This window comes from Camponotus floridanus, unplaced genomic scaffold (genome assembly GCF_003227725.1).
Source record: "Camponotus floridanus strain SB8 unplaced genomic scaffold, Cflo_v7.5 scaffold182, whole genome shotgun sequence".
NCBI classification, from domain to species: Eukaryota; Metazoa; Arthropoda; class Insecta; order Hymenoptera; family Formicidae; genus Camponotus; species Camponotus floridanus.
Window position 1 is genome coordinate 140,560 of NW_020229306.1, and position 12,103 is coordinate 152,662.

At 48.3% G+C, this 12,103-nt stretch overlaps 1 protein-coding gene across 1 annotated transcript; it reads left to right on the forward strand.

Annotated features, from left to right (window-relative positions):
- The first annotated feature begins 3,781 nt into the window (after positions 1-3,781).
- On the forward strand, positions 3,782-4,482 carry LOC112637610. The gene is made up of 2 exons (XM_025407662.1): positions 3,782-4,009; positions 4,066-4,482. Exons 1-2 carry the CDS (start codon positions 3,782-3,784, stop codon positions 4,480-4,482), a joined length of 645 nt encoding a protein of 214 aa, XP_025263447.1.
- The last annotated feature ends 7,621 nt before the right edge of the window (positions 4,483-12,103 follow it).

Here is a 12,103-nt window from a genome sequence, read left to right on the forward strand (position 1 = left end):
GCTCAATGGTAGTAGCTTTATAGAGTTGGGTAGTACAATGATAGGATGACGGAGAGGTTATGTTGAGAGAAAAGCGCAAGTAAATAAAAACGGTTAATATAATAAGTAAAGGAATTTGTGAAATAGCTTTAATGTTGTTTCTCTTTTCAGGTAAGCTTTGTAGTTAGGTTCTATAAAACGTAATGTAAAATGTAAAAAGAATTTTGATTAATAAAAATATCCTCTTTTCAGAGCAACTCAATTTAGTTTTTGTTTCGCCAATCCAATACTACATAAAGTGTTTATAAAAACACATTATTTATTACACGATATTTAGATTGATGCAACGATTTCGAGTAAACATACACGTTCTCGAATCGCACGCCGTGAGGGCTCTCTAGAAGGCTTATAAGTACGTTCGTTTTACCGCAATTAGGGGGATCGCAGATTATCGCAGCGAATCGCGATCGGTAAGAGACTACCATGTTTTCGCAGTTCTTTGTTCATCGAGCGCGTCGTCGACGTTGGACACTCTTATCGCGATCGGCTAACGCACGAAACGCATCGTTTTTTTCTCTCCCTCTTTTTACGATTCTTTCCCGTTGTCGCGCGAGCGAACCTGCGCGTCAGTGCGCAGGCTCACGCGCGAGCAACGAGCGTACATATAGAGGGAAAAACGATCGCGCCTTAGGTGTGTCCGATCGACGGTGACGCGCTAAAGTTACGCGCGTTTGACGCCTGCGCGCGCGCGATACTTCGTCATGTTTATTCTATTGGTGAACGATTCCGATATTCTCGAACTCAGCGTCGATCAGTTGCAGTACGTTCCGAAGAAGCTTCTGCTGGACAAGTACGGCGATTTCGTCGATCGATTGTGGGACAGATTGCCCATACATCTGAAGGACGATCCGGACGTGCAGCGTTATCGTCTCTGTCATAAGCATCACAATCAACCGTGGCAAGAGACGCACATCGACGGTCCGCCGCTGTGCATCAAAGACTGCGGCATGTGCCAGGAAAACGAAATGGCGTAACGATGAGCGCGTCGACGATCAAAGTGTATGAGATACGCGGAGGACGCCGCGATAGCCGTTGTCGGCCGTAGAAGTTTACTCAATAGAACTATAAACGCCCTTCCTTTCGAACTATATATACCGGGATATCAGTTTTGCGATCCCGGTACTCGTATCGCGAAGCGGCTCGTGCGAGGCGATCGAGGCGTTAATCCGCTGGACACGGCTTGCCGCGAGCACGACATCGCCTATTCACGGAGCGGCGATTTTGCCGATCGACACGTCGCGGACCGAGCGCTCGGAGCGAGAGCGTTCGAGCGTATCCGGGCCGGGGATTCTACTCTCGGCGAGAGAGCGGCGTCGGCCGTATGGGCAGCTATGAAGGCGAAGGCGAAACTAGGAATGGACATGATTGGAGTGCAAAGAGGCGCAAAGAAGAGCGCAAAGAAGAGCGGCGGCGGCAAGAGAAGAACGACCGCGACGAGGAGGATGAGAAGACGAGCTCTTCTCGTGGCGAAACGCGGCGGCTTCCTGCCGCTATTGTCGGCGCTCGGAGCGTTGGGATCGCTGATCGGCGGAGCGGCCGGCGTGGCGAAGATGGTGAGCGACGGCAAAGCCACGCGTCGACAATTGGAGGAGCTGCAACGACACAATCGAGCGATGGAAGATCGCGGTTTGTATCTTGCGCCTTAAGCGTGGCGGAAGCATCGCGAGGCGAGGTAGGCGAACGGTCAAGAAGAAAAAAAAAGTCGCGCGTCCGCGCGCATTAGACGACGTCGTAGCTCCGATCGGCGTTACGACGAACGAACAGTTGAATAGCGCGGTCGCGCGCGCTCGCGTGCGTCACTTCAGAGGTGTGTTCATGCGCGACGCATTGCCCGCGCGAGTTCGTCGCGATGAGAGCGGTATCGTGAACCTGAACGACGCTTCGAGGCCGGGCACGCATTGGATGGTGTATATTAAAAGGGGAAAAGACGCTATCTACTTCGACGCTTTCGATAATCTTGAACCGCCGCGAGAACTCGAGCGCTATCTCGGACGCGACACGCGCATCGCGTACAATCGCAACTTTCAGCAGACGTACGATCAGAGCGTCTGCGGACAATTGTGCCTGCGCTTCCTTCGACGAGTCGATTGGAGAGGAAGGAAGCCCTTCGGTCTTCGACGGTGATCGCGCGCTATCATGTCGCTGATTCTCACGCTGACCGGGAGAAGCAACTTTTTCACGGAGAGCTAATTTCTGCCTCTGGATCTGAGCGACGACGGTTACGAGCTCCGTCTGACCAATTTCGAGACCTACAACACGATTCTGAACGTGAATTCCTCGAACAATAAATTTTACTTCGACGACAACGACGAGACGATCACGATCCCGATCGGATCGTACGAGCTGCGCGACATAAGCGCGTATCTGAGAGTCGCGATTCTTCGAAAACGGCGACGGCAACGACGAGCGCGAGGACCGGGGAGAAAGACGACGGCATCAGCGACGACGACGGCAAATATCTGTATGACATCGAGGAGGAGGAGAACGAGAGCGGCGGGGGCGACGAGCGTGTTCTGACGCTACGCGGTAACGATAATACCATGAGAAGCGAAATTAAATGCGCGTACCGAATTAATTTCAGCCTGACAATATCGGATCGTTATTAGGTTTTTCCACGTCTCGCGTATTATGATCGAACAAATGGTACGCGTCCAATGAGCCCGTGAGCATTATCGCGGTTAACACGATTCGCGTGGAGTGCAACTTGACGACGGGCGCATACGTGAACGGGAGATCCGCCCACGCGATACACGAATTCGCGCCGAACGTTCCGCCAGGATATAAAGTGTCGGAAATCCGGAGGCAGATCATTTATCTGCCAGTCATCGCGCGACTCGTGACCGACATATCACTGCGCGTCGTCGATCAAGATGGTCGATTGATCGATTTCCGCGGCGAGGAGATCTCGATTCGATTGCACGTGCGACGTAGACGATAGAACGAACGCGGCGAGATACGAGGATGGGGAGAATAGGACGATGCTCGTCGTGAACGGAGCTAACGGTACGACGTCGCATCGCGACAGCAGCGGCGGTGACCGTAGTCGCGTCGCGGGAAATTAAGTCGCGCGCTCGAGGGAGAGGAGTGTCGGAAGGTTATCCGTTGCCAACGCCGCTTTTCTGCGATCCATAGGTTTTGCCGTACCGAGAGTCGCGCGATAGTTCGACGATATGCGATTCTGAACATCGGCGGGGAACCCGTCTTTGACGATCGCATCGTGAAGATCGAGAGTCACACGTACAATCGTACGCCAACACCACTTTCGGATACAGCGACGAGATACGTACGAATACCCATACAACAGCAGGACCTATACACACTGCCGTGCGAGAGTTTCCTCTACGTCGAAGGTAGACTACAGATGAAAAATAATCCGCCGCCCGCATCGAGCGGCGAGTCGGGTAAGCCGGGCTCCGCCTCTAAGGAGTCGTCCGCGTCCTCGACATCGGCATGGCTTGTGAACAACTGCATCGCCTTTATGTTCGAGAAGATACGATACGAACTCGATGGCGTGGAGATCGATCGTAATCGCAATGTCGGAATAACGAGCACGATCAAGAACTACACGTCATTGACAGCTGAACGAGGCAAGACCTTGAAGAACGCCGGATAGGATCTCGCGGCTGGATCGAGCAGCGTCACGGCGACGGGCGACTTCAACTTTTGCGTTCCTCTCGACACGTTGTTGGATTTCTGTGAGGATTACAAACGCGTCGTCATCAACGCGCGTCACGAGCTGATTATGATAAGAGCGCGAAACGACAACAATTGTCTGATATCGCGCGAGGAATACGAGCCTAGAGTCGAGCTCACGAAGATACAGTGGCGCGTGTCGCACGTGGTGTTGAATGACGTCAATAAATTATCGCTGTTGCGCGCGTTGGACAGCGGCCGATATCTGAGCGCGCCCTTTCGCTCGTGGAATCTCTACGAGTTTCCGTTTCTGCAGAGCACGGCCAAACACTCGTGGGCCGGAAAGCGACCACGCAGCTCGAGAAACCACGTTACGTCATCTTCGCATTGCAGATCGGAAGGAAGAACGTCCTGTCGCAGGACGCTTCCAGATTCGACGCGTGCAATCTGACCAACGTAAAGTTGTATCTCAATTCCGACTTCTATCCGTACGACGATATGAATTTGGACTTCGATAAGAACAAGATCGCCGTACTGTACGATGCCTACGCGAGATTTCGACGATCGTATTATGGATCCGCGAGCGACGAGACGCTCCTGACTGTGAACAAATTTCTATACTGCGGCCCGCTCTTAGTGATAGATTGTTCCCGCCAAAATGAAGTGGTTAGGAGCGCCACTGTGGACGTTCGTCTGGAATTCGACTGCAAGGACAATGTTCCTTCTAACATCACGGCGTACTGTTTAATCATTCACGATCGCGTGGTGGAATATAATCCGCTGACGAACGTCGTGCGTAAGATCCTGTAAGACGACGCATCGAATGGGGGGAGAGAGAGGAAACTCGAAACCGCGAAGATATCGGGGAGAGACGCGAATAAACGTCAGTCTCTCTCGACGATGATCGCGATGACGGTCACGGGCGATATCACCCCGCTGATCTTTGTCGATCTGCAGGGCTTCGTCGTCAACGAGCGATTCGTGACGAAGGAGATAGCGATACTCGCGAACGGTAGAGATCTGACGCATCACATCTTTCGCGCGCCGATGTCGTGGAATCTGCTGACGAAGAGCGAGAAGTCGCAGGCCTGTTGGCTGACTCTGAATCACCACGAATTCCACTGGACCGACGGATATGTGGAATATAGGCACGCGAGGCAGATCGTTCGCGACGCGCGTCTACCACGCGAAGAATTGCGCCTTAGAAAACGTGTGCAAACTGCACAACTTGTAGTTGGAGAGACGCGATCAATTGGGCGATATGTGAATAGAGACGCATCGCGCTCGCGTTTGTATACATGTAAAGATCTGCGCGCCTCATACGTTTCCTACATCGTAGATTAGTTTTATGCATACTCTTATCGACTTATTAGCGACTAATTTTTTTATCGCGCCTTATGCGTTTCCCACATCGTAGATTAATTTTTTACATACTCTTATCGACTTATTAACGACTAACTTTTTTATCGCGCGTACGTCGATTTATCGCCTACCTAGAAATATATTATTTATACTTGAAAAAATAATATTAATACTTATGAAATAAGCGTTAATTCGTATCGCGCGTACGCGGTTAAACGCATTTTCCCGCACTTCCTCGAGCAATCGAGAATTTATCGCGCCTCATTATATTACCTCGTTACATTTCCGCGTTGCATTATTTTTTCATACCACATTAGATTATCGCGCTAGTTTTCGACGGAATTATAATGACCTGACGATAGTAATATCGCAGGTATAAATTAACGCCGAGACTTTTTCCTCAGAACAAGTTTCGCGATCGCGCTATTAAGTGTTCTCAGTGTTCTCAGTGTTATTTTTTGTGCGAACGATGGAGGATTCAGCCCTTCGAAGATTACTCACTGATTGTATGTTCACAACGTGGATAAACGTGTGGAAAATGAAACACATCAAAAGTTTCATGGACGCGATTCTTAACATAGTGGTGACATGGAATGTGAGTATTTTTTAATTCTTATTTTTATTTTTTGTTCTCCTTCGAAGAAATATACGATAGTCGTTAATCGCGCGATATTTTTTTACAGTTCGAGTAGGAGATAGAGATCAAAGGATTCATCAACATGTACCACCGGCGTTGGCTGCAGAGGAAAAGGCGGGCGCAACGCCGATTCTTAGACTTACTGTGGTGTGACCGACCATTTTACAAGAAATGGGAGAAGCGCGCTCCTAACATCTTCGTCGATATATTTTGCTTGCGAAGATTATTCGACATGGAGCCGCACGTCCCAGATCACGCGTTCAAGTGTGAACATCTCTACACGACGATTCTTCCATAGAAATGTGGAGCGGTGGTATGAGCTCGATAGATGGAATGAGCTCCGTCCACACGGGCGACGACGAATTTTAATCGAGGTACGTATCTCTTTTCGTCTAACGCGCTCTTTCGTTCCGTGTACCTCGGTACGATCTATTAATATGATACTTTATATATTTCAGACATCTTGCCGATTTCGACGCCCGAAGGACAGTGCCTTCCCTCCCGATCTCCGTTCGCATCGCTTTACGCATTTTTGCATCGCTTCACGTACAACTATATGTATTAATCTGCGTATCACCCTATATCATTCCACGCGTCACATCGCTTCGCGCGATCATAGGATGCGTTGCTCTATACGTTACCTCGTACCTTAGTTCATATCGTTTTTTTTTAGACAGTACTCTACGTATCAATCTGCGTATCATCCTATATCATTCCACGCGTCACATCGTTTCGCGCGATCATACGATGCGTCGCTCTATACGTTATCTCGTACCTTAGTTCATATCCATTCGTGTATTTTTCGTATATATCTCTTTGCGTACGATAAAGATTGAAAAACTTTTATAAGAATAAAGGATCACTCTTTTTTAAAAACAAACGATCATTCTTTCGATTGCCTTTCTCGCGCGTCCGAGCGTATCTTCTCCCCTCCTCTTCTCCTTCTCCTTTCGTCCGACTTCCCGTCTGCTTCGTCCGCTTTCTCGCGCTCTCGGGGAGCGAAGTATCGCCGAAGGACTCGCGCGCGTGCGATAGTTCGCGATCGTCCCGACCCCCGCGCGCTCGCCGCTCGCGAGAGTCATGACGCGCGTCACGCTATCGCTCGCGCTAGCGATATCCCTGTTTGTCGCCGTCGCGGCGACGCTGACCGACGATGAAGTCGCGGAGGCGTCCTGTTATCTGCGAACCTACGGCTTTCTGGAGAACGAAGAGAATCATCAGCAGTCGTTGTCCTTGGACAACGCGACCTCCCTGAGCGACGCGTTGTCGTTATTTCAGGAATACTATGGTCTGCCGGGAAACGGCGTTCTGACCGTGGAAACGATTCGCGTCATGTGCAGGCTGCGATGCGGCGTCGCGTATATTCACGCTTACAACCCGTTGACGCGAAAGTGGCCGAAGACGCATCTCACTTCAGATTAGCGAGCAGAGATACTCTGCGCACGACTCAGAGCGCGTTCGATCTATGGTCCGAGCAATCCTTCCTGACGTTCTCGCGCGACACGCTGCGACTCGATATAATGATATCCTATCAAGCTGGTCCTCACATGTACGAGAACAGCGATAACGGGGATTCGTGCGCGTTGCCGTTCCGGAATCGGCCGTCGCTTACGTGTTCTTTCTGACAGGAGCGCCCAATCATGGAGATACACGTCGACGAGACAGCCATGGCACATCACGCTGGCGAGACCGCCGTCGGATAAGCTGTATCTCCTTCAAACGCTGACGCATGAGATCGGTCACACTCTGCGTCTGATTCAGTCTGAGGGAAGATTCGGTCATGTACGTGTATACGCCTTCGGAGGAAAGGCGATATCCGCTTAGACTGAGCATAGAGGACGTCAACGCGCGAAATCTTTACGGATCGAGAGAGACCGCGAATCCTACGATCGTCGGCGCTACTCCGACGATCGCGGCGGCGACGACGATGACTACGACGGCTACGACGACGCTCGCTCCCGCCAATACCGTGGATCTATGCGCCTTGACGCGCATAGACGAAGCGTTAATCATGAATCATCGCTTGTACGTCGCGCGTAAATGCAACGTATGGCCTATCGATATGAGGGAGAGACGCTACAAAGCGCCCTTCTCGTTCGCCGACTACTTCAAGTTTCTCCCCCGCAATCTCACTCGCATATCGGCCATGTATCATAGACCCTCGGGCACGATATTCGCCGGCGACTCCGTCTACCTCGCCGATTCGAATTTTCAACTTAAAGCAGGATGGCCGAGATCCGTCGAATACGTCCGATTTCCGCGCAAGGCTAGGATAAACGCCGCAATAAACACGCACGCTGGACGTAGCTACATCATATACAACGACGATAAAATAACCGAGATAAACGACTGCGCGATGACCGCTACGAGGCACGGCGCTCTGTGAGATACGTTTCCCAGGATACCGGCCGCGATAACGGCAGCCTTCCGCCACGCCGACGGTAATCTCTATTTCCTGAAAAAACGCGAGTATTACGCGTACAACGAATTCACGGACGCGATAACCTCGGCCGATCCCTTCGATCTTCGTATACTGGGAATAGAATGCCCCGCCGATGGCATTCTGCATCGATTGAGCGAACTCGTCTCCAAGCTTTATCGTCTGGAATACGCGTCTTTCGAAAGACCGCGCAACGATGACGACGATGACGACGACGACTAAGATCAGGAAATCCTGAAACCTAACATTAAGATTACATTTAACATGCTATTCTAAATCGCTTCCGCTGCATTAATTAACGCGCATAACGTGTACGTCGAGAAAAAAAGATATCGAAACAGCGATCGAAATCGCGTATATAAGACGCGTCTCGATCGCTGCGCGCGATATTTCCCGCGATACTCCAGATTAACGCGCGTCCGAATCTAAGCGAGTGTCTCCGACGAATCTATCTCTCTCCTCGCGATAACCGACATTAACGACACCGCCGCTGCCGCCGCCGTGTTTCCGACGAGCATCGAATCCTTCTTCGCGAGACCGATCATGTTCGCGGGACTCGGACAGGAGTACCGCTGAGTATTCGGGGATCCATCCGTGACGCCCGCGACTCCGTCGGCGCCGCCGACAGCGAGCCCCTTAGTCACCCCGCCGCTCTCGCCTAACCGTCGAGACGACTACCCGGCTTTCGCCAAGGACGAGGATACCTCCCGCGATCCGACACCCTGCTCGTGATCAAGAAAGCTCGACTGTACACCGAGGACGAATGAGTATACACGACGCTTCGTGAATTATCTCGCCCGAGCGCTCGAGTTTCGATTTCCGTCACGATAACGCGTCGACTTTTTTTTCTGATCTCGACAGGTGGACTAGAAATTGGCTGTTCAAACGCGAAATCAATTTCGCGAAATATCTGATTCGCATATTGGGAAGACGATATCCGCTGACCAAAACGGTGTACAAGTACATCGACATCGCTGTCGTCGTGAAGCGCGAATCTCAAGTCGATATCGTTCTAGGAGACTGCCATGGAAAGGAGATATCTCTGACGCCCGACATGTGGAAAGATCTGCTCACTCTGCGCAACGACGTACTACCGTATTTCGAAACCGACTTGGACGTGCCCAGGCTGTGACGCATCCTCCGACGTCCATAATCGTCCGTGACGCTTTTATTCGGCAAGATAAACAATCTAAAAACGTTGCGATTAGAGACGCCGAAAAATCGCATAGCTATGTCGCACTCCACCATGAAGGCGCTGTTGACTCTTGAGCTATGCGTCAATCGCATCGTCGCGTCGTTGACCGGCGTACTCGAGGTCGTAGACGCCAAGTTATCGCGTTTCCTAGATATCGCGACGGAGACCGACCACCCCGGCGATATTCCGGACGCGATTCGTCGACACGAGCATTTCAACGCGAACTACCTGATCGATTGCGAATTACACGCTCTGCTCTTCAGACTCTATCACAATTTGTAAAACTCTACGCGCGAATCCGTCGTCTGCGCGCGACGAATAAATGTATCACGATTACGATATCGATCTCGACCTATATACTTACCCGTATAACTGCGTTCGAATGAGACGAAACAATTGCGAATACCGTATTATTCTCGACATATGTATCTACGCATGTAACTTTATAATATAATAAAGATTTTACGTAATTTATTCTCTCTCCTCGATATAAGTCACATTTGTCTCTCCTCGATACGCATCCGATTTCTCTCTTCGATTTACGACGAATTTGTTCATCCTCGAAATACATCTAATTTATATCTCTCCTAGATTTACGTTGAATATATCTACTTTTTTATTAACGTCAACTTTATCTCTATCTCTGTCTCGCGCGTCGAAACGACGCGAGCCGACGGAAGCGCTCGCGGTCGCCTATCGCGCGCGCCTCGCGTCCGAGGGAAGAGTCGCCGCTTATCGCGCGCGTCTAGGGTGCCGCGTCTACAAATGCTCCCGACGCGTCGTATCCAGGGACGCTCTCGACGTGCCGCATTTAAGGACGAGCGCGCGCTCTCTCCCTCTCTCGCCCTCGCTCGCCCCTTCGCCTCACTGCCCCCTCGCCCTGCCCGCCGTGTGACGTCACGACCCTCCGTTTACCCACCCGACGGCGAGCGGCTCCCCTCGTCCTACCTACCCCTGCTCACCCGCACCGCCATTACCCTGCCCCTTAGATATCTTTCTATCTCTCTCCCTCTTACGGCGCTCTCTCTCGCACCAATGGGAAAATCGAGTTAGAAACGGCCTCTCCTCCCTACTATATATTGTTACGACCGCCAGTTCGATATATGTATCGAAGCGCGTTCGCAGCGCGACGCACTCTCGGCACACGATTTCGCTCGCGCACCCGCACACTCGTAAATGAGAACACGGTTCTAGGAACACTGGCACTTTATTAACAACACAGGAACACAGAACGATAACACGAAACGATATTATAACGGCTCGAAATGGTAATACGTCAGCTCAGCTTGACAGCCGGGTTCGGACTCAAAATGACAGACGCTGCTGTCTACAACCTCTTGACGACGAACTTCTTCTCTTTTCAAAACGGACTCGATGGCGACTCGAACCAGGGATGTAACAATATAATAAATAATATCCAAATTTTTCACCATCAAATGGATGTTTTAACAGAGTCATTCCTGATTACGCTTATTACTAATCGGACATAATATTTCTTGATTGAACAAATCTATCGGATCGATCATCTATCGATCAACAAATCTATCGACAATCTTGATCGGACACCAATAGAACATATTTCTGATTGAACACATGCAGTTGAATACAGTCTCGATCGGACATAATTTCGATTAGACAACTGTATTTGATAGAGACTGTGTCAATCTACAATTTTACACATTTGCGATCATATATGTTTACAATTGGATACACACTTGGTCAAGCACAGTTTCAATTAGACACAGTTCCGATTATACACAATGCCAATCAGATATAGCTGCTATTTGATACAGTTATCGACAAGATAAAGTAAACTTTGCTGTGTATGATAAGTTACAAACTTATGTATTATTGTACAATTATTATTGATCTCGTCAATATGGAAAGTATTAGTCTATATGAGTGAACTTCGCTTTACATAGAAAATTTGATTAGGACTACGCTAGTTGAAACTAAATCTGCAATTTCCAATTGAGATTGTGTCTGATCAAGACTATATTCAATTGTATTGTATCCAATCGGAAATGTGTCCGATCAAGATTATATCCAATCTAAACTGTATTCAACTGAAACTATGTACGATCGAGACTGAGTTCAATTGGAAAATATTATCGTGTCGATCAATAATATGTGCAATCAGAACAATCCTTTAAGAATATTCATTAAAATTTTTGGAAATTGTTATGATCATTAGTCAATATTCATAGTTTTTTTCTTATATTTAAAATCATCTTGAGTGTGATCTTAGATTCGGTGGTCCGGATTGCGGTTTTAAGATTCAATCAATGAAATAGTTAGTATAATATTTAAACTTCATTTAAGACGATCTTAATGAACAGACTATAAATACTGGCTATATTATCAATATCAAAATCATTGGAATTGAACTCCATTTTCTAAAATTTTACTAATTTATTAATTCATGAATTATAATTTATTAATATTACTTTAATTTATTAATATATTACTATTAATTTAAAACATTGCCAATTTATTATTTTCAAATTATTTGTAGATTTAAAATAAAGTAATATAACAAGTTTCTATATTGTCTTGTATCTGTAACTATTACTTTTTCATTTTCATAATCAGCTAATATATTTGCGAATCATAATATTTTTTATTTTTTTGAAATTTAAAAATAAAACAGTGATAAAAGAATAATATTTTCTATGTAATAATAGATTGATTATAAATCTACTTGTAAAATTACATACACTTAATATCTTTATTTCTAATAACACAAATGTAAACATTCAATCATCCAACTGACAAAGTAAAGCTAATCCTCTTTTGA

Bases quoted from the DNA above. Each gene is read 5' to 3' on its own strand.
- LOC112637610 (XM_025407662.1), top strand. From the start codon at position 3,782: ATGATAAGAGCGCGAAACGACAACAATTGTCTGATATCGCGCGAGGAA. The intron at 4,010-4,065 runs GCCGGAAAGCGA...TTCGCATTGCAG, and splicing joins GCACGGCCAAACACTCGTGG to ATCGGAAGGAAGAACGTCCT.